General features: G+C 42.3%; 1 protein-coding gene across 4 annotated transcripts in view; it reads right to left on the bottom strand.

The window, feature by feature from the left end:
* The window catches only part of LDLRAD3 (low density lipoprotein receptor class A domain containing 3), a 106,541-nt gene extending 86,558 nt beyond the window's left edge, over window positions 1–19,983 (bottom strand). For all 4 annotated transcript variants that reach the window (XM_063398323.1, XM_063398324.1, XM_063398325.1 and 1 more), the window contains exon 1: window positions 19,849–19,983. In XM_063398323.1, coding sequence (XP_063254393.1) covers window positions 19,849–19,882 — 34 coding nt within the window. In that variant the 5' untranslated portion in view covers window positions 19,883–19,983. The remainder of the gene's footprint in view (window positions 1–19,848) is intronic.
* Window positions 19,984–24,267: the final 4,284 nt, after the last annotated feature.

Raw genomic sequence — 24,267 nt, 5'->3', positions numbered from 1 at the left:
AGTGGGTCTCACATCGTGTTTTTACTGCTGGAGACTGTATTTGATTTAATGAGAATTAAAAAAAGATACTATACTTTATGAAAGCTTTTCTGGTTTTTCTCCAAATCTCTGGAAAGAAAGAAGTAAGAAAAATCAAACTGTATTGACTTGACAATGATGAAAACAGTGCAGCTCAAAACTGTGCATTTCTGAGTTTCAGCAGTCATTTTTTTTCAAGTTGATGAGCAGAGAATTGCTAGTGCCAAGCAATGCCAAGACTTCTGCCAAGCGGCTATCAAATCTTGGTAAGGCAAAACAAGCAGCAGGAGACGTCTTTGGAATACAAAGACAACCTGAACATATTTTCTCTGTAACAACAATGTTCCATTTTCTTTCACAGCCCCAAGAAATCAGTGACTGGCTAGCTCTAATTGTGGCTCTCCAACTACTACTCATATACACATTTGCACCTTCCTGTCCTTGTCACACAAGAAGTTCAAAAGACAGTGAAAACTGTCCATAATAGGTGTTTTTAAGGACACCTTGTTAAGCAATACACAGTGCCAGACTGACTGCCACTGCCATCAAAAGAGACCACCAGTGTCATGCATACAGACATTAGCCAAGGTTTCTCCTACTTAACAGAAGTGTGCAACAGAAGCAACAAAAGCAAAGCAGCCTCCAGCCTTTGCATTTCCACGAGTCAGTGTGGCACTGCATCACTGCTGTTATGACAACTCTGATTCTTCCTTGGCAGAACAATGTCTCAACCCACTCACAGTCCTTACTTGCGTCTGCTCATTTGTGGTTGGATTTTCTAACGAAATACCTCAGTACACTTACTCCAGACTTACTGAGATTTTCAGTCTTTCAGCACCAGAGCCTTTGTCACACATACCCTCTCTTTAAAGACACAAGCTAGTATTTAAAAGTACAGAATTCTTGCTGAACATTCAAAATCCACTTTTCTCCTAGGGAAACCTGAATTGAAGACACTTGGGAGCAATGAAGTTCTTAAAAAGGCACCTGAGATTCTTCACAGACTCATTTCTCTACTTTTGATTCCCAGTTACTGCAGTAATTTTCTTAAAAGTCAAGATGAAACATTCTGCTCACATCTTCTGTCAAAGAGTAGCAGTCACAGCTCCCACCTTCACTGCTGGAAAGCCCAGTAAACTCCAACCATCCACACACTGAGGCTTTGCCTATTCTCTGAAGCTACTCCATTAGCATCAGAAAAACAGGCCTTAGGTGAGGTACAAAGTTCTGAGGTAAGAGACCCTGCCATAACTTCGGAGAATTAATTAAACACTTCAGAAAGGCTTCACATACTTTGCATCAGACAAGATGTAAAGCAAGTGGGAAAAAAAAGATTAAAGAGAGTGAAGACTTTCCTCCTACAAAACAAGTAGGAGGGGGCTTTCATTTAACACAATTATCTTCCCTAAATTTTCCCTTCAGTCTTATTTCCCAATACTGGCAAGTTACTCAAGTATGTGGAGAACAGCACTTTAGCAAAAAAATCACTATTACCAAAGCAGAAAATATTTGGCCAAGAAGACAAATCATGTGCTTATAACATAAAGACCATGAACTTAAGACCACTCTTAATATTCTTTTAACTACAAACAAAAAAAGTCACTATCCTTCAAGATGCTTCCAAAAGAAAGGATGCTTTCATTGTTATTATCACTAATGCTCAATTTAACAGGACAGCTGTGCCATCCTGTTAGCAGGAGACATTACACAACACAAAAAGACAAAAAGCCACACTGTCTAGGATAAGCAAAATTATGAGAATGGTGATGTCACTGGCTAACCTGTGACCTCATATATGATACAAGACATCAGGCTGTTCTGTTGTCAGAGACCCCCAAGCAAGCGCCTTGCAGCTCGAATCATTCCAGACATGCCTTTGCTCATCAGTATGTACGAGGATGCTCATCACTCATTGTAAGAGAGCATAAATTCCCTGCATTCAAGACCTAGAAGAACTGAGGTTTGTGAATGACACTGACAACTCGGTCACATTCTCTTCAACTCTGTAAGAAAGCCTGTCTGCATCTTATACTGCTTCATGTGGAATGAGACTCCTGTGACCCTGGTGACCAGCACAAACAAAAAAGGATAGCTGAGAGTCAGGAGAGGCTTCCTTCAGAATACCTCATTCATAATTTAACTGTTAACAGCCATGTAACTGGAGTGGCTGCAGGAAAAATGAACTGTACAGTTGTCTGTTACATTGAAAGCACTTCAATTGTGTTTGCTTTCTACTTGAGCAACAGGGCTTCTTTTTATTTCAAGAGTTGGTTCCTTCAGAAAAAAAAAGGATGAAGCTCAACTAATAAATAGAATTAATCTAACTTCATTTTTAATCACTCAAGAAAGGCTGAATATGATTACGATAGTCTTTCCCATTTTACTCTTCTCCTATGCAATTAATTTTCACATATTCAATCACAGTATAGTCTATAACATAGAAAGGAAATATTTATGCACTTGTTGCTTCGCTCCAAATTTTGTGTATGGGTATTTCTGAACCAGGGGGTTAACACAAAAATAGCATTACTTTTGACCATGCACACTGACCCATATTCTGTGAACAATCTGAAAGTATAAAGGGAAAACTAACATAGAAAATATAATGGAGTGCTAAAATTCACCCAGGACCAAGGAACTTTGTTCAAGCTGTATGTCCCCTAGATCATTCTGTGTTTCATACACAAAGCAGATGATATGGCTCAACCAGAAGCACTTAATATTATCCATTACCTCTTTGAACTATGGCTGTGTTTTCTTGAGATTTTCCATGAAATAAATTTAAAAGTAATACGCTGAGTACTGACTGCATTACAGCTGATGACTGCACAAACTGAAGTGTTACCTCCACCAAACATCTTTGCATTCCATGTATGGACTCAAAAGAGGGTCACATGAAAATGTCTATGATACACCTCAAACACAGACATCCTTAAGCTGAGGATAAAAGTTCTTGCTTCCTTTTGCCTTATCTGATCACCAAATTCATTCATATTCAGAATTCAGCAGTCTGGAAGCTCCATCCGAAAAGCAGGAAGATGTTCTCACAGACTGCTACCACAAGGTAACTTTGCAGCTTCATCACTGTCATCATCTGAGGGGCCATTATGAATTTTACAGTGTATTGCAGATAACCCTGTACCTGGTTGACATTCTTCATCACACTCAGACACAACAGACCATCACCAACAGTGACTGCCAGAGAAGGGTGGTGACACAACTTTTCCAGTATGTCCACATACCTTCTGTGTTTCAGAAGCATCTTGGCAACAAGAAGCACACGCTGACAGAGGTGCTTTGTGATCAAACACTTATCACTGAAAAAATTTGTATGCCACAATCAAAACCACAGTAAAATGTTCAATGTAAGACAGAAAAAGTTTCCTTCTCCGAGGTATTCCCAAACCAAAAGCACAAGATTCATTGTCCCACTGGAAACTAATTACTCCTTCCCCAAGTCTTTAATTCCTCCTTCTGCTGCACCTTTATATCACTGAAGCTGCTAAAATCTTACCTGAGAAAAGCACAGGTTCAAGGATTACTCTTGTTTGTGGAAAGTAAACTTTCACATTGTACTCAGACTTAAAAAATACTCTTTTTCCTTTCTCAATTTGCTGCAGTGATCACAGTTCCAAGGCTGACAGAGTTCAAGAAGCATTTGGACAACACTCTCAAGCATAGGGTGTGATCCTGGGGGTGTCCTGTGCAGGGCCAAGATTGGGACTTGATGATCCTTGTGGGTTTTTCCAAAACAGGATACTCTGTGATCTTTGAGAACTGAGTTGTCAATTTATTTTTATACCCACAGCAGTTGAAGGCAAAAAGTTAATGCACTGAAACAAACCCATCTAGGTTCTTTTAAAGAATCATGATGCAAATTCTCAAGAATGTATAAAAATAGTAACAAAATCATTCTTGATGTGTGTTTAAGACAGAACTGAATCAATTTGGAAGCTATGTATGTTTACACAAAAAACCCAAAAACCCACCCCCACAAAAATATATTTCCCTTTAATGCCTCCTTGTCAAAGAAGACTCAGATGAAAGACATGCTCCAACAGATTGTGCACTGGTTTTTAGGATGCAGCACAGTGTTTGAAAACATTTGGCACTGTCAATCCCTGCACAAGTGTTAAACAGTTCAGATTCTGCAAGGTAAGGCAATGTCCCAAATTTTAAGAAAGTGACCAGAAAACATAGAATAAAGTCCAGTTGTAGCTATTTATCTATGGACCTTCATTTAGGAAAGCAGATGAAAGATGCTTGCGGTGTCCTAGCAGATAAGCTCTATAGATAAACGAAAACTCCTTCCCCATCTCTCATTTCTACATATGCATGTGATACTGCCCTGCTTCCTCATTTGTATTTTAGCTCCTATCTTACTTAGAACAGAGACTACCCTATGCTAATAAAAATAAGCACCACATATTTTCCAGGACATCTATTTTAAATCTCTAGCATCCAGAAAAGAAATCTGCCATTACTCCACCCTAGGAGACTGGAGGCAGTCTTCTTGCTATTAGGAAACACTGGAAGGAGAACCTGCAAAATTCCAAATCCTCACCTATGACTCCTCACATAAAAAAGCAAAACATGTACAACTGTTATCCACTCCCAACCTACATATTCCCATTATAATGAAAAATGCTCAGAAATAACTCACATGTGATTCAAAGCAGGGATATAAAAGGGACAACTGAAACAGCGTTCTCACACAAGCCTATATACAACAGGACTAGACAAAAGCAGCAAACCTGTAAGCACTTTGAGCACCAGCAAGAGGAAAAGAACAAAGAAAATAAGTAAAAGTGACAAACAGTGACAGTGTGTCACACATGCAGGGCTGAGTCCTCCAAGTTCAGCCTGAGTTTCAGCCCTTCCTGGACTTGCTGCTTTACTGATTCAAAAAGAAATCCACCACCTCATGTGATGCTGGTTGCCCCATTCCTTTTGTAAGCTACTCCAATTTTATTGTGGCTCGAGGGCAAAGCATTCACGGAGGAGAAGGGAAAAGGCATGTGCACAACAACCTCATAAAACATTGGCAAAAGCAGAGAAGTGGAACTGACAGTGGCAACTACCACTTCCTAGCATCTTACTTACCAAATCAATCGGAAATCAGCTCCAGCAATTAAGTGATAATGAATTATTGATGACACTCACTTTGGGGAACTGAGCACTTACCAGCATTTATGAAACGAAAGAAACTGAGGTGGGTAAGTGCTAACCCCATTTTGCAGACGGCACAAAGCCAGGCAGACAGCAAACAATTCTGCGACATTTCGCCTTGTCGAGGATCACTTATCTCTAGCATGTTACCTCAGTTCTGTTTGTACATGGTCACACATCACCTTGATTTGTAACACATTCCTGCTTCAGAGAGGGACAGCGAACACTCCAGGTATAGAATTCAATAATTTCAGTAACCACATCCTATTACCTTTTCAGAGGTGGGGAGAAAAAAGCTGCTCAAAGTAAAGGGCAGCAATATTGGAGCCAGGGAAAAACCACTTTAAAATGTGATCTACAACATATGTTCAGTGGCAGAATTTGCCCTTGAGAAAGCAAAGAAGGTATTCAAGCCCTACTATTTCAAGATACTTTAAGTCTGTGCTTAACATGTCTTTTAGTCAGCCAACTTTTTTTGCCAATGCAAATATATTCAACTAGAAACTCAGAAGAAAGCCAAGAATTCGGTCTTGGATTTAAAACACTCTTGCCAGCCACTCAAGGCTGTCAGTAATGCCACACAGGAACATTTCCTATCACTAACACATAAAACTGATCTAGGAAAGAGAACTCACTCTACTCCTACTATATTTCGCACCTGAGCTTTCCAACCAATGCCATTATCTATTTATACCATTAAAACCAAACAGACGAAGGAGGATGTGAGCTTTCACTGCACAGTATCCTGTCCCTTCACACTGTTTCATCAGACTTAGCAAGCAGGCAGGCTATTGTCTACACGCACTTAAAGGTAAGACTCTCACACTTCTACAGCTTTCACCCTCAACAGCATCTGCCAGAGCTGAGGCAGACACAGATGCAGCTTTACAAACTAGCAGCCGTATGTCACCCAACTGGTGTGAAACACCACCATGCCCCTTCAAACACCACAGGGGTTACACACATGCGAGTGTACTGACAGGAATGCTGGTGACATAAGCTTCAGGAGGAGGAAGATGAATGTCAGTACCTGCAACACAGTCCAGCCTTTCAGACAGGATGCCTTTCAGAGAAGGGCAGCTTTCTGTGTGGAATTTGAGATGACTGGAGATATGTTTAGCCCTGCCACAGATGCCTTACATGATCATATTATTCTGCTTTCCTTGGCTTGTTTTCCTTATCTGTTAATGACTACTAATGCTCTCCTATCCTATGGGAATACTGCCAGCATCCATAATTTAGGTTTCCACCCTGCTTGGATGCTGAGAAAACGGGTACCTGAAGATATATACTGATCAGTTGTTTGCCAAATATACAAACTTTTTTTTAAGAAATATCATAAAAAAGCAAACTATTAATATTAAAGCCCATTTGTGTATCATATGAATATTAAGGAGGGAAAAGGCCCCAATGATCATTGACCCAGCACTGACAAGTTCACTACCACACCATATCTCTAAGGACCACATCTACATGTTTTTTGAATATTTCCAGGGATTGTGATTTCACCACTTGCTGGGCAATCTATTCCAATGCTTGATCACCCTTTCAATGATGAAATTTTTCCTTATTCCCAATATAACCTGCCCTGGCTAACTTCAGACCATTTCTTCTTGTCCTACTGCTTGTTACCTGTCTACCTCACCTCACTACAATGTTCTTGCAGGTTGTTGTAGAGAGCAGTGAGATTCCTCCACAAGCCTCCTTTTCTGCAGGTTAAACAACCCCAGCTCCTTGAGCTGTTCCTTACAAGACTTGTGCTCCAGACTCTTCACCAGCTCCACTGCCCTACTCTGGACTCATTCCACTACCTCAATGTCTTGCAGTGAGGGGCCCAAAACTGAACACAGGGTTCCAGGTGTGGCCTCTGTGCAGAGCACAGGGGACAACCATTGCTCTGGTCCGGCAGACCACACTGTTGCGGATTCATTTCAGGATGTCATTGGCCTTCTTGGCCATTTGGGCACTGCTGTCTCATGTTCAGCTGCTGTCAACCAGCACCCCCAGGTCCTTTTCCACACGGCATCTTCCCAGACACTTTCCCCCAAGCCCACAGCATTGCACGGGGTTGTTGTGACCCAAGGGCCTCAGGACCCAGCACCTCACCTTGTTGAACTTCACACAGCTGGCTTTGTCCCATAGATCCGGCCTGCCCACATCCCTCTGCAGAGCCTTCCTACCCTCAACAGATCAACACTCCCACCCCGCCTGGTGTTGTCTGCAAACTCCGTTTATTCCTTAACAGTAAATAGGTATTTTTATATTTTTATAACCAAAAATCTGTGAGGTATGCAGCTAATACCCAGTTTCAGGATTCTGATTAAAATAGGTAGGACCACCCTGTAACAGATAAGCAGGAAGAGTTTGGGAAATTGCAGCTTCAACTACAAACTAGATTCAGTTCACATAGTAACTATCTAGAGATAAATGAACCCCTAGACCTAAGAAACTCAAATCATTTTAGATACAGAAATTAACTGCCCTCTTATTTACACTTACAGGTCCAACAAGAACATCTGGTATGGTTCAATTTCTGTTTTCCTTTTGCACCCACCCTTTACTTCATTTAATCCTGGTGTATGATAAGTGGGAAAAGGGAACAACTTGGGAAGCTTGTTTGTAAACAGATTATGAATCTGTATGTTTCAAAGTATCCAAAAATCACTCTGTCCTGGAAACTTGCAATGACTAGCTCTTGGTACAGTTGCTTACACCTAGGGTTTAATTTTGACAGTTGAGCTCACTCAAACTGTTCTCTAACCAAAACATTTACTACAGCGTTTCAGTAACACATTTTTTCCAACACAACAGGCCAACACAGTCCTTCTAAACCAAAGCAAACAACACTGGAACAGTAACTAAATCTGTGCCGAGTTAGTTTTCTTACAGGAATGTGCAAAGTAGCTTGGAAGGCTTGTGTTTGCAAAAATCCAACTTATTTCATCTTCAAGGGCCAGAGTGGCAAAGGTGCAAAGACCATTCATTTCCTCAGTGCACCGCTCCTTTGAGACATCCCGTATCAGACATGCTTCCTTTCCAAAATGGATATAATAACTTGATCATTTAGAAGTCTAATCCACACACTCTGTACTGGGTTAAAAACTGTCTGAATAGCCAAGCCCAGTGGGGAATGGACATACACCAAGCTGGTGGCCAGTCCCAAGTGACGCTCCCCAGAGCTCGGTGTTGGGACCAGTCCTGTTTAATACCTCCATCAATGACCTGAATGAGAGGACCAAGTGTCCTGTCAGCCAGCCTGCAGACAGGTCTAAGTTGGGTGGGAGTGTTGATCTGCTGGACAGGCTGGATCAATGTGCTGAAGACAGCTGTGCGAGGCTCAACAAGGTGAAGTGATGGGTCCTGAGGGAGCTGGGGTTGTTTAGCCTGGACAAAAGGAGGCTCAGGGGGACCTTACCACTCTCTACAAATGCCTGAAAGGAGGTTGTAGCATGGTGGGGTTTGGCCTCTTCTCCCAGGCAACCAGCAACAGGACAAGAGGACACAGCCTCAGGCTGCATCAGGAGAGATTCAGGTTGGACATTAGAAGGAATTTTTTCACTGAAAGGGTGAGCTGGAATGGGATTGGATGGAGCACTTCACTGGAATGGGATGCCAGGGAGATGGTGAAGTCATCATCCCTGGAAGTATTCAAGCAGTGACTGGACACGACACTCAGTGCTACAGTTTAATTGACATGGTAATGTTCAGTCAAAGGTTGGACTTTATCGTGGAAGGCTTTCCCAACCTTGATGAGTGCATGATTCTATGTGGGCTTAATTTTAACAGGATCTAACAGGCCTTACAGAGGTCTCTTCACTACAGGCCCAAAGGAAGTTACACCGATTGCTTCTTCAACTGGAAAGGCTGCTCACAACAGAGATCTGCCTAATTTTGCAACTACTGATGAGAAAACAAAGTACCAACACTGCAGGGAAAAATTAACTAAGCCACGCTTTACAGGCTGAACAGTTTCCCCACGAGACTACTCACAAGGAACAGTGGCAGTCAGCAGGTCAGCAACTCTGGATTCAACCTCAGTTAGGACAGAAATATCCTGCCAATGATCAGCACTGTTTCTTGTGTTTCCAGATTTTATTTGACTCAGCTAATTGGCCATTAAGCTCCAATGAGGTGGACATTTATCTACAGATAACACAAGCAAATTGGAAAGTAAGCAGCCTGAGGCTACCCTGAAGACTGTTAACCAAATAGCAAGGCAGTGCTCAATTAAAACAATTCATCAGAAAACCTATATAGTACACTGGCAGATTTTCAAGGATCCCATTAGAAATTTTAAGGATATTCAATCTGATTAGACACTGAAATCTATCTCATGTAGAAGTCATTAATAAGTAAAGAGCCTTTAACTTTGAAGGCCCGAACATTATCAAAGCCACAGCAGGAAGAGACACTGGGTCCTTCCTCTGTAACTAACACGCACAATTTTGCATAAGAACGGCAAAGCCTTTCTATACTATATTGAAAAACATGAGAAAGATGAAAAGGTACAGCAGTGCAAACCAATGTCATCGAGTACCCACCACTTTTGGGTGGACTCTGTTGATGTAACTGAGACACACACTCTTACATGGTACCTCAAAAGAGCCTACATCCAGGACCTCTCAGCCAGGCGTATTCCATGAAATGTCTAATGCTTCAGTTGTTGAAAAGGGCAGGCATTTCAATCACTTGAAACTGCAGTGCAAATAGGAAATTACACTGCAAAACATTTCGTCTCTCATTTTATCAAAACTTGAAGAAGAAAAATGGCTATTGTGCTCTTAACCTTAATGGACATATAATTCAAGTACAAAATAAGGTCACTGAAACAATTCTGGACTCTTTTTGAAAAGAAAGGTTGCAATGAAAAACATTTCAAAAAATATGATGCTGTCCGTCATCCCTCTAGGGAAAAAAAATTGACAACACTCTATTCCAAACTTGCAATTTAGAAGCTCACATTCCTCATGGAAGATGTTCAAGATATAACTGGTACTGCCAACTTGTATTGTTTATAAATACTCTTAGGAACTCTATTATCAATGTCCTTTTTATCTTCCAGGTAGACTGCTAATGTTCTAGACAGACCACTTTGATCTTTGGACAGAAGTACATTCCTGATTTGTATACTGCACATGGTAGCTCCATTTTCAAAGGAGATAAAAAGAATAGGTTCCTGAAATTTAAATACTGCTTGCTGATAACAGAGAAAAGTCCTCCATCTGACTGCAGAAGGACAACTGCTTGTGGTTTCATTAAAAACACGTAAGCTGAAATATCACAGGGATTCACTTTTCTGTTACTTTCACACTTGCTGATACTCCAAGCCAGTATATTCACAAGACTGAAACTGCCTAAAAAGAGTAGGTAGATCTCACCCTCTAAGGGCTACCAAACACTTAGAGAATGTAAACTGTAATTCCAACAGGACTTGATTCAATTAGGAGCAAGTTTAACATCTAGAACCCTGGTTACATAGTAAAATGAATGATCTGTTCATTTAAAAGTTCACAATGTTTTGCCTTTTTTTTTTTTTCACAATTCTACCTGTAAGTCCATTCATTTTTTATTTCACTCACAATCACGTTCTGAAATTCAGCCATATGGATTGTTTTCCTCCCTCCCCACCTTCTTTTTACCTTTCAAAAACTTGTGGAAAGAAAAAATAAGCCTTTTTTGAGTTTGAAAGACAGCAATCATCACAAACACTGTTGTTCTTCCTTAGTCAATTCTGAATTATGCCTACTTTGCTAAATGACCTCGTCTTTTAAAAGTGATTGAGCAGTAAGTTGTTCCAGACTCAAGGATTTCACAAGTGCAGTCTGCTTTCTGCCACACTGAGCAGATCTTAATCTCAGCATCTGTACTGAGCTTTTCCAGTTACCTAAACAAGCAAAGATGTTCAGATTTTACATGATGCCAAGACTCGTTTCTTATTGTTGATCAGATCACCGAAGATTTAGTTTGGCATCTTCAAGATCACCCATCTAAGATCAGCATCAGAGTCCCAAACTCTTCTGGTGGACAGTCATTCTCCTCAAGACAAAACCCATGCACTTCAGGTTGCAGATAACCATATTTTCAGTTTAGGAGTGTACAGTTCCACCCAGCTTTTAACACTTGACAGTTTTGGGCCCAGCCACAATAGCAATTCACGCTATTGGCAGGAGACTGGCTAACAAGTTAGGACTTATTTGGCCCTTGAAACTCACTGATTGCAGTGTGTTTACTTTGAAGGTCACACATGTTGACTCTACCAATTTATGTGTTCATGAAGAACTGATGTGCTTTGGCAGGTGAAGAAACTCTACATATTTAACTCTCTAACTAGTCTATGCACATATTTAACAATGCACTCCCTAACGATTTAGCCATTTATAAATCATGCCTTGCATTGTGTCAAATAAATATTACCTGTCCTTCGTAAATGATCCCTGAGAAACAGCTCATTTGCTTAAGACACACAATTAACTTATAAATTGTACCAGAAACTGAGTAAGTCAAGTCCCAAGTAGTCTGCTCTTACTAAACTCCATCTCCCAAACTCAGCAGCAGTGAAGTCCCACATCACCTGAAGCTGGGCCTTAGAGCACTGCACAGCTAAGTAATGGATAGAACGGACAGGGAGAAGAAAAGCAAGCACAGCACCGGTGGCAGAGTGAAGCAGAGGACTTCCAATCAGTAGAGGCAAGGAAAAAATGACAACTCCTAACTGCAGGTTTGGCATAGATATAATAAGTATATGTAACAGCATCTTTCTAAGTACAGAGGCATGATGAGGAAATCCATGGCTCTAGGCGTCAACGGGTACAATTTGGCAAGTCATGAGGCACAAAGGAAAAAAAGAGAAAAGGATACTGAGAGGAGGAAGGAAGCAACACAAATCATCTATGAAAAGAAGCAAGTAAAGACTAAGTCATCAGCATGCAGCTTCACAACAAGATAACAAGGACGCAGACAAAGAAAGAAAAAGGAATTTGAATCTGATAAGAAAGGGATACATAATCTGAGAAATAGTGGCTATGAGACAGCAGCAGAATACCAGCCCTAAGACTGAATTTGCAGCCTTGAAACTTGAAATCTTGTACCCAAATCAAGTACAAGATTTCAAGCTTGTACTTGAGCACAAGCTCAAGTATCACCTTCTGTAGCCATGTGTGAGCAATGACTGCATTCCCTGTCAAGCAGCCACTATTTAGCAAGTTCCACAGGGGCCTGAACCACGGGTTACCTGTGCAGAGCACCCTGGACAAGCAACAGTACTTCAAGTTGCCAACCCTTGCCCTGCCTTACAAAAGGGAGGGAAAATGCAACTCGACAAATACATGGATTTTCACAAGTATAGCAGTTTGTGTGCCCCTATCATGCTTCACATCTTTGTACACCTAACACTCCTGCCTTTACGCAAACAACAAAAAGAAAGAAATCAGGAATACTTGACTAAAAATTATCATATCAAGAAAAATCTACTTACCTCACATCAAATCCATACCATGCAAGGCAGAACATCTCTTAAAGGCAAAACCCACTATTTTTAACTGTAAAAATATATGCCTGATATTTGTGGCATATAGCTCTTGACTAAAACTAGGATAGCACTAACAGCATCAGAGAAAGATGGGAAGAGAGCTGGTGTCCAGAAAAAAAAAAAAAGTTTAAACAGGTAAAAGGGAGGGAGTACAGTGAGGAAAGAATTATATCCTGCCCAAAGTCATACTGCTGATCAGTAACACAACCTGGAGTAGATCCTGCAGCACTAAGACCCTGGACAGCTTTGCCCAGAAGAATACAAGTTTTCAGTTGACACACATACATATGGCTGGCAACGGTGTCCTGTCTGGAACTATAAGCATCATCTGACTCATTAACAATTGAAGTGATAAATTCATCCAAAATACATAAAGCAAGAGAAATTACTCCAAGGAATGAAGGAATCTGAGCACAAAATGATACTTAGTAGCCAGAATTCACACCTTAATTTTTAATGGAACCACAACCTACTTGCTGTAGTAACATTATCATATTTTATCAAAATGGAAATAAATTCTCACAGGAAAATGTTACCTAAAATCGAAATTTTCATCCAACAAACCCAACAGTTTCAAAATACACTACCTCAAAATGGGCTACCTCATGTGATATAGCTGGTTTCCATCTAAAATTTTCAATAAGAGAACCTTGAACCAGGAATCTCCCCAATCACATTCCCTAGGAGCCATCTGGAATCTGTCTAAGCAGATGAAAGAGAACAACACAACACCAGACACCCATAGCAAGGTACGGTACTCAGGGATTTCTCCTTTAATTTAAAAGGAAAAAAACCTAATCAGAATCCCCAATAAAGAACAAAAATAGCACTAAAACCTGAAACCTTGGATTTTTGTCCCTATTGAAACAAGCTATTTCATAACACAACAGCATACCTCAACCATATTCAACTTATACACTTCTCAGCCTCTAATAAGTCTCACAGGCTCCTTGAGAGACACCAAATCCATTTTAAAATGGAAATCCTTTGGCTAAGAGGACATAGTATCAGGACCTTGGAGTTCATTAGCTCCCAATCCTAAATCCCAATCCCAGATTTTAGAGTTTCACAGCCACATCACCTTCTGTTCATGACCTCAACTCCCTGTTCTCTCTGACATGTGACACAGCAACTTACTCAACCATTTACACATTGACAAAGAGCAGCTTTGCTTGATACGTTTTAATTGTGACAAGTTTACAGGTGTCCAACCCATGGCTGGAAGAAGGCTTAAGGAACACACAGGAAAAAGTTATCAGCAGCAACCCCACTGCCTCCAAATTGCTTCCATTTTCATTTTGCTCATCTAGGCCCTTCTGATTATCCACCCATATGATTCCCAAGTCCTTCAACACATTTCTCACACTAACAGGAGCTACCTATCGTTTCTCTCCAACTTCCAAAGAGTACATATTTCTATAAGCTGCAATTAAAGTAAATATGTGATGCCACAAGTTCCTTTGCAACCAAGAAGCGGCAAAGTGGGGATCTGCAAAAGCAGCTGTGAACAAGAACAAGGAGAGACCAATGGCTCCATTTAGAAATCTCACTGCCTCAGCATTTGCCATGTGCAAAATAAAACACACATACACACCAAGCCAACTACTATTACATCATCTTCTCCCCTAAAAGGATTTTTCTGTCCTGATAGACAGCACTGAATGCAAGGTGAGATTGGCCTAAAATACCTTTCAGTCTGACAGTTTCACTAGCACAAGAGGTTACATGAAAGAAACTAAACACCAGATCAAGTTACTGCAGCTTACAAGATTCTGCATGTCAAATAATCAAGTATCCGGACACACACACAGTCCACGCAAATGCAAAAGCCCATTGATCATATAAAACAAAAGTTTCACTATCAGAGATAACTAATTTAGACAAATGCATGGTGTTTTGTTTGCTTGTTTTTCTTAGGCTATTTGTTTAATTTTCAGTCTTTGTTGTTGGGGGTTTTATTTTTGTTTCTTAATATATACGAGCTCCTCCTCAAAAATTCAGTAGCAGTCAGTAAATGTATGATAAACTGATTATCCTAATGGCTGACTATACAATTACCTCCAGCCATGATCTATTTACATCTCAAGCAAAGGACAAGCTGTCATTCTATGTTCCACTTGAGAGCTACCTGAAAATACATAATTAAAACTGTTTTCACTTGAAATATTCCATTCTGCATCTTAGCCATAGCCCATTATGAGATCCTGCCACAGCAAAAGAATTATGTTTTAATACTTGAAAAGACAAAAACACCAAAACCTATTATTGAGACCAAAGATGTTTCTTATTCCTCATCTTCAAAACCTGCCAGCTGATAACAAAGCTGTTTTAAAATTCAGACCCTGAAAATGCCAATTGAAATAGTTATCAGAGTGCCCTGTACCAAAGGTAGAATATCCACAGCTCCAGTCTGCAGAAGGCAGGACAACTGAACAGCCTACAAAGCTTTCTAGCAATTCATAAAACTCATTAGCTGCCACAACAGACAAGACCCTGAAATGGAGAGCACTGCTACCATCTCAGCAGATCTCACACTACAGATTTTTCAGGCCTACTCCATTACTGCATTTCTGCTCAGAGAGAATAACCACAGAACAGGATGTATGACAGACAGTACTCTGGCAAAATGTACCAGTTTGTAAAAATAAATTTGAATTTAAAAAACAAAAATAACTCAAACAAAAACCAAAACAAATTCTTTCTCCAGGTGACAAATTAATTTTTAATTAGGCCTTCCCACAATGCCCTGAAACACAAAGATGCTTGAAGCTCAGCTCAATTTATCACTGCTACCTAACAAATCAACATATCCCTGTTCCAGTCTATCAGATTTACAGCAAAACGAGCCATTTCATTCCTCACCCAGTAGATAATCTGCGTACAAATGAAAGCAGGATGCAGGTTCCTGTTGTCACCATAAAAATATTATATTATCGCCAGGAAAATTTTTCCTCTAAAGAGGTATGGAGCTTGTTGGTCTCAGTATATCAGGCACTACAGACTGACTGCATGTTGGCAACAATTTATTTCACATTTGTACGAAAGGTGTATTTTTACTACCTATTCTTTTTGCAACAATCTCCACTTCCTATCACAACACTGCAGTCATTCTTCCACCCTCTCAACCTGGCAACTGCAGACTCTGCAGCTATTATCCCAAGTGAGACGGGATGGCTGGAAGCTCCTGGACCCTTGCAACTCTCCACATTCAGTGAGTAAGAGAAATCTGTTTAAATCTAGCCAAGGAAACAACACCCCACCCCCTAAATTATCCTCTTTATTTCAGTCCCTGCACAAAAAATGTACTTGCAAAAAGTCTGACAACAGCCACAAAAATCAAGTGTCCAATAACCAAAAACTGATTCAAGACAACTTGTGTGTGAGCAGAAGCTCCTGTGAGAAAATCCCACGTTCTCCTCAGCACGGCCATGGAGCTTTGCATTCAAGTGAGTCCTGGCTGCTCTCATTATGGGAGACTCACCTTCAGCAAATATCCAGTGCTTGTTATTTATTATTGTCCCAAGCTGGAAGTTTCTTGACTTGCCAGCTACAGGAATCCTTCTCCATCTCTCTCCATCTCTCCAACACTGATGTGCTGCCCATGCCCACAGCTGGCTTATGTACCAAGAAAGACAAACACTGGTTATGAAGCACTAGACTCAGTTTAAGAGTTTTTAAGAGGACTGGCTAAAAATACAGAACAGACTTAATGAATACACAATACAAACATGAGTCTTCAAGTAGAGAGTGGTTTTCTTCTCTCTCTGATCTAACAGTAGAGACCACTACTCAGCAGTGCTGATTACTCCTGCCATGCAGTACATAAGATTTTTAGCAAAGAAATTCAACTATTAGCAACACCTCTATATGTCAGTACAAATGAAGACCCATGTAAGGAAATAACAGCTATTTCCTTAACACCATGTGGAAGTTTTAAGTTAGCAGGTATTACACAATGCAGACTAATGTGGTAACATGACTCTTCAATAGCTCCTACCCCAGCTTGATTTTAGGGATGTTCTGGTTTTTTGCAAGCTTTTGTGGTGAAGTTATAAAATGTAAGCATGTGTGGCCCTTCATGTTTATGCTGTCTGTGGAATGGGTCCTGATCGTAACAATATTAGACCAAAAGACTAGAGGGAACAAGACACAGAAGCCTCCCCTTAAAACAGAGCAAGCTGAATATATTTTAAGAAGCATAATATCTACATTGTATCTTTGACTTTTGCATTAGAAAGGCCCTTATACTGAACTATGACACCTGGGGATGATACTCAGAAATTCCAGGTGTACATTGCATTTTGATTCTCCAGTCATTTTAAAGGCTTCTTCAGTTAAAACAGAAAGGTCTGTAATGTCAGAAACAACAACGTCCCTTTTCCGCTCACTTTGCAATCACTCTTCTAAAAGCAGTTAATTTACCTGAGTGTTTGTGAGTCCTGTCATCATTTCTCTCCTTAATGGATGATATTGAAGGTTGAAGAAAAAAAAATACATAAATCTATGTTCAAAACATATTCAGTAGATTTAGGTTTCTTTGAATAAAAAAAAAATTGTCTTGAATGTACAGTACAGTGGCAGTCAGGATTACAGAACTCATTTTTCTGTTAGGGACTGTTTACATTTTATTGGTTTTTCAGCTATAGTGTACTTGCAATTCTCTGAAACAATCCTTTCCAAAACTCACTGTAACAGTGTGTAGATCAGCTTGCATTACTTCATACAAGCAGTAGAAGAAGATAAACATAGATGTCTGTTTTCTAACTAACAGACCTTCTTCTATATTAACTTAACCCGATAATGTTGTTACAGTCTGAGCTGGAAACGGGAATCCTTGCAGGACCTAACCTACATCCAGGAACTCCTGGGCTGACACTGAGCCAAAGTAAAGTGCTGGAAACTGGGTCACACCATGACATGTACAGGGCAGCAGGAGGGGACCGGAGCTGAGCCTGACCTGCTTATACTGGCAAGAGCACCAGAGGTGAAAGAAACTGGGTGTGCATGGTGTGTGAGCTGCCCAAGAGCTTGATGAGACTTGAAATGAGGTGGGGACCAGAAAACGAAAGGAAGGTCACAGGAAGCTCCTGTGCAGGGAACAGAGGCTGTAACCTCAGATCAGCAGTTCCCTTCAGATCAATTACCAGTTAGTTACCAACTGAAATTAACCACCCTGGTGTAAATTCAAACTTGAGTATTGTAACAAAGTAAAACCTTTTCCATGCAGAGAGGTTCTTTCAGGATGAAAAGCACTGTTTGATACAACTACAATATAATGAATAAAGACAAAAATAAAAGATCAACTTTGCCTTACAAATATTCACTGCCAGGGCAAGTCAACAGTTACTTCTGCACGCTAGCAGAACAACTCTTTAGACAGGGACACTATAGGCTGTTTATCTTCTGTTAACTGAAATTCATCCCTAGGGTTTCAAGGTTTCCCATCTGAACCCAAAAAAGATTCATTAGGAAAAGAAGTTTTTATATTTTACATCAGGAGTTACCAGAAATAAAATTCAAAACAGAGTGAAGGCCAGGCAGAGACAAACTTATGCTCCCTGTGGGAAGTTTGTAGGGGTGCCAAAATATACAGAGGAAGCAACATCTAAAAAACAAATCCCTGAAGACCCCCTACTTTATTTTTCAAAAGAAAAACAGAACACACCAAAAAAAAGAGTTTCAGAAATTTCTTTGAATCTGCCCCAAAGTAAGCCAGAGCCTCTGGTTAAGTAACTGCAAGAATGTTGTGCAAGAATGGCAATCAGCAGTCAAAAAGCTGAAGTACCAACTTCAACACAAGAAATAGGGCTTGGCCACTGCCCCCAAGCCAAGGTGGAGCAGGAACATGGGGTGTGGGGGGCTGGGAAACCTTCAGATGTAAAGATCAGTATCTTTCGGATGGGAACCTTCCGTGTTAATCCAAGGGTGGCATTACAAGCAAATATATTCAACACATGGAAACATGTGACTTGCTGTGAATAATTAGATGAAAATTTGGAAGTAGTAGAATGGAAATTAATAAGGAAGAAGGCAACACAATCCAGATAAACAAACCTGAGCTTCGTCTGAAGCTTCCCAAAAATGGAACTGCGGAAATAGTTTTGCAAAGACACCTAAACCTCTAAAGACTTATGAATGTCACAGTCAAAGTTTGCAGTTGTAATTTCAAAACAGTGCAAGTCCTGGAACTCTTCTCCTCCTTCCTACCCATCTACACCAAACTCCAAGTTCTACCATGGAAACCGTGAAACTCACGAGTTCTTCATGACAGCAAACACTCTTAAAAGAGAAGAAAAGAAAATAATTTGAGCTTGATAATCTGAGCTTTACACACTGTGTGTCATCACTTCATCGCCAAGGCGTGATTCGGAAACAGACACAGCAGCATGCAGCCAGGCTACTTACACTGTCTGGAAAAGCGCCCGCCAAGATCATGTTGCAGAAATAATTCACACCTGCAGCAAAGCTGCACAAAACATCATCTACTCGCCAATTTTGACAGGCATGTGCCGACCATGGCCGGGAGAAAGAGTTTCTATATAAATGAATACGAACAAGAAGTACGAAATCTCCTTTCCGCACCCCAAGTACAGCCAGGCACGACCCGACCGCTCCCCTTGGCCATAGCCCGCCGCGGGCCCACCGGCGGAGGGTCGCCCGCAGCCGCCACGACCTCCCTCGCCCCGAGGCCACCTCGCCAAGGAGAAGGGGCCCGTCCCAGGCTGTACCAGCGGAGCCGCGGCCCCTTCGGCCCGGCGGCGACTTCGACGCCCGGTTCGGCCCGAAGGCGCCCGAGCCCACCGCCGGCCCGGCCCCGCTGGCCGCTCCTCGCCTCGCCCCCGCCAGCCCCGCTCACGCCGCCGGGGCCGGGACCACCCCGAGCACGCCCCGAGGGGCCGAGGGGCGGAGGGGCCGAGACGCACACGCCGCGCCCCCGCCGTGGGGATCTCGCCCGGCCTGCCCGGGGAGGGGAGCGCAGCCCGGGGAGGGGCTGCCGGCGGCGCCCCCGGCCCGCCGCGAGCCGCGCAGGGAGGCGGGGGTGGCGGGGAGGCCCCGGCGCCCTCCCCCGCCGAGCGGAGCCGCCCCCTCGCTCCTGGGCAGCGCCCCGGGGCACCGCCCCCGCCCGCACTCACCCGCCGAGCCCAGCAGCAGCCACAGCAGCCACATGGCCCCGCGCCGGCCGCCCCGCAAACTTCGGGGCTGCTCCGCCAGTCCGGCCCGCCGGAGCCTGCGGCGGGAGCGGCGGTGCGGGGGCCGGCCCGGGGGAGGGCCGGGGGCGGTGCCGCCACCGCCCCGCCCCGCGGAAAGGTCGCGCCCACCGCCGCTGCCACCGCCCCGGCCCGCACGGCTGAAGGGCCGCCTCATGCTCCTGGGCTCTGCTGCCCGTCAGACACCTCTGGGCAGTTCTGCCGGCAGGGTTGCGATGGCATTACCGTGTCTTACAACAAACTCTCCGCTTGCCGTGCAGCGGCGGACAGGAACGCTTTAGAACACCTGGAAGAGTTTGGGTCAGAGCTGCACCCCTATGCGCAGGGACGTAAATCCTCGCTCAACACCTTCTGCAATGACAAAGGGGTATAGTGCTTTCAAAAAGCTTCCCTTTACATCTTCTGATGCATGCTCCTCTAAACTTCATTTCGTAACTAGAAGACGAGGTATTTCCATGCCAGTCAGTGAGAATCAATTGGAAAAGACCTCTGAGATCATCAAGTCCAACTTACGACCAAACAGCACCTTGTCAACTAGACCATGGCACTGAGTGCCACGTTCAGTCTTTTCTTAAATATTTCGAGGGACAATAACTTCACCACCTGCCTGGCCAGTTCATTCCACTTTCTAATCACCCTTCCTGTGAAGAAATTCCTCCTAATATCCAACCTAAATCTCTCCTGGTTCAGTTTAAGACTGTGTCCTCTCATTCTGTTACTGGGTGCCTGGGAGAAGAGGCCAACCCCTACCTGGTTCCATCCTCCTTTCAGGTGGTTGTAGAGAGCGATGAGGTCTCCCCTGAGCCTCCTTTTCTCCTGGCTAAACAACCCCAGCTCTCTCAGCCACTCCTCACAGGACTTGTGCTCCAGACCCTTCTCCTCTCTGTTGCTCTTCTCTGGACACACTCCAGCACCTCAATGTCCTTCTGGAATTGAGAGACCCAGAACTGGACACAGTACTCAAAATTTCGCCTCACCACTGCCCAGTACAGGGGGGAGTGCCAAATACAAAAGAAAATCAGAGCCAGTAAACCTGTGGGGTTTTCTATCCTAGTAAAGCTCTGAAACACAGCGTTTGGGAAATTTATATTGCATTTTCAATCTCAGGGCCCAGTCCTGACTCTGCTTGTTTTCAGTGGGAGCAGAAAGGGGCCTTGTTTTAAGGAACACCATTTTTAAGTATATGATGACCAGGAAGAAACCCACGTAACTGTGTGCCACTCTGCTTTCATACAAAAATCATGGCCGGTTCATTAAGCAGTACCTTTTGGTTGTAAAGTACTCCCCTGTGTGTGTGTCAAGTACATAAGTAGATCTGCATGTGTATAGAATAAAGTTTAACACTCTAAAAAGCTTGCAGCATGTATTTAAGAGCTGAAGATGAAGGCTTAGTGCAGAAGGTATTTTAGCTAAGAATTAAAGCTAGTTTATAGCAATAAAAAGCTGCCAAATGATTTTTAAAACTGTGCTCAGCTAATCTGCACAATAATAATGTTTCAAGCAGAATTCTTACAATTCATGTTTAACATACTCAGAGGAGCTTGTGGAGATTTACTGATAGTGATTTCACAGCATTTGGAAAGACGAATTTAATTTTTAATTTAAATAAGGCTTGTATTCAAATACTTAATGTAGTTTCTGTTAGTTTTTCAGTGGTATTTAAACCACTGAGCTAATTCCCACATAGAGGTCAGCTCGGGAACTGGTTTCCAGGAGGGGTCTGAGAAGGAGGAGTGTTTTCTCACTCCAAAGGGATGGGGCTGTGGGAATTTCCTCTGCCTGCTAGGACACAAATCTCCAGCTGCTGCCCTTCCTTCCTGGGGTCTGAGTGTGACACCTCAGGGTGACCATCTCAACACCTGATGGGCTTCAGTCAACTCACCCTGACTACATGCAGCAAATAGGGTTCAGAGGCAAAGCAAGGTGGATGGGAACCTCCTTCACAGTTACCAAAAAGCAGGATCTTCTAGTTTGCTGAGATATTAAGTGGGAAGCTTAGTCTGTAAACAATGACAAAAAGCTTCATTTTGTACACCTCAGTTTCTTACCAGCCAGAATAAAAAGTCCAGTGCAGTTCCTCGTTACCTTTCAGATGGTGGGCTAGATGATTAAAAGCATAATCCCTGTGAACACAAAGATGTAGGGAGAACAAAGACAGGCAGAGAAACCTCAGTAACTTCATCAGGGAAAATGGACCTTACAACACTGGCTGCTCCCAGGCACATCAGAAAAAACTGATTAAACCTTGGTAGCTGGAGTGAAGTCTGCCAAGAAACTGTCTCCCAGATGCCTTACAAACTAAAGGTGATTATTGCCTATGGTATAGGATACATGAAAGGATGCAATGGGAACAGCATTTTGGGAACCTGCAAGACTTACCATGCAATGTTTAGAGCAAAGAACACAGGAAGGGAGAAGAAAATCTATGAGGGGGATCAAGGAGAAAAAAATGTGGGAAAATAAACAGAAAAGGGACTGGCCAGATCTAGCTGAGCCCTGTGTTTGATCACCACAGCCTATCCTATATTCTAATTAAATCCTGTTTCTAGCTATTTTACATGTAGGTGCACTATCACTTCTGAGGGGATATGAGGGGGTATAATGCAAACTAGATTAGCCAACAAACAAACAGTCTGAGCATGTTTAAGTGAATAGGACCACAGGCCTCAGGTCAACAATACACACACTCTGATTCTCTTTATCCTCATGTGAACTGCCTTCTCCCCTCTCATCAGGGGAGATATCTGGGTTTGTCCCTCAAAGCAAGATGTGATCCCAGCTCTGCTGCAGTCTTTGTGTGGCCTCAAGCAAGTCACTCTTATCAACCCATGCTTTGACCCTCGATGAAACTACCTCGATGATATCTACACTGCAAAGATAAAGGATAAATAATTTCAGGTTGCTCAGAATGTGACTGGATTCTGCATGGCTACCAGTAATGCAGGGTACCAGCCTATAATCAGGACAAACAAGGAATATACTCTGAAAAAGAGATTAGCTTCATAGTAAATTATGCTGAAGTAATGACAAGTTGTCATAGGATCCATTACGAGAAAGCCACATCTTTTAGTTTTGTGCACTGTGGTTAAAGTCTAGAAAGGGAAATTTTCATCAGAGAAGCATAGCACAGAAGACTCACTGGTATTCCTACAAGATCACAGAAATACAGAATCACAACGTGGGTAATGTTCAAAAGGACCACTGGTGGGACTATACGGTCCAAAATCTCTGCTCAAGTAGGATTTCCCTAGAACACATCACTTGGGGTTGTGTCCAGAAATCTTTTGAGTATCTGCCATGAGAGAGACATCAGAACTCTGGGAAATCTGTTCCAGTACTCAGACACCCACACAGTAAAATTCTCCCATATATTCGGGTGGATCTTGCAGTGCATCAGATTCTGCTGGCTGCTTCTCGTCCCAATGCTTGGAGCTCTCAAGGAGAGCCTGGCTCCATTCTCTTGGCAACCCCTTTCAGATACGTGAGTACAAATACACTGATGAAATACCCTCTCAGCCTTCTCCAGGCTGAACAGGCTCAGTTCCCTCCTCCAGCCCGTGTAAGAGAGATGCTCCAGTCCCCAGATCCTCCTTGTAGCCCTCCATGGCCCTCTTGTCCTGCAGAGCCCAGACTGGACCCAGTGCTCCAGATGTGGCAGCAGCAAGCCTGAGTATAAAATCATTCTTTTTTAGGTTTTGCAGGCCATGGAGAGTCTCCAAGTCACATTGGCAGACCTGCCAGCTCTTATCTAGGGGGACAAATGATTATTCCTAAGTACATTGTAGAGGATCTGCATCCTCAAGAGAACCTGACCTCTCTAGGAAGTACCAATGCTCAGCATGTTGTAACTGAAGCTTAAATTTTTCATTTGTTGTTTCCAATCAGCTCAGTATGCAACTCATATTTAATTTCACAATCATTCTTATATGGTAGAAGTTGATTTTTTAGGGACTTGACATTGGTTTGAAGCAGAACAGCAAAATGCAATAATGTCTCTGGGTACAATCTAAATTTGCTGAGTTCAATCTGTAAATAGTACTCTGAACAAAATTAATACTAGTAATTTATATGTGTCATGCCTAGTGGCAGGATTGATAATGATGAAAAGTCAAGACTGTTGTAATTAAGGATAAAAATTTGTAATAATGTATTGCAATATTTTGTATGTGACAGAACTGCCACTTAGCAGTCTGGGAGTTTGGAGCTGTGGTTAGCAACAGCTTTTTGAAGGATTCAATATAATAATAATCAAAATTTTAACACACTGCAGCAAAATGATAAATGTAGATCCAAATATATTTATGAACTTGTCATCAGCATTAACATGTATCAAGTTAAACAGGT

The sequence above is a fragment of the Prinia subflava genome, chromosome 5, assembly GCF_021018805.1.
Source record: "Prinia subflava isolate CZ2003 ecotype Zambia chromosome 5, Cam_Psub_1.2, whole genome shotgun sequence".
Lineage (NCBI taxonomy): Eukaryota > Metazoa > Chordata > Aves > Passeriformes > Cisticolidae > Prinia > Prinia subflava.
This window is presented reverse-complemented; position numbering and strand designations above follow the sequence as displayed.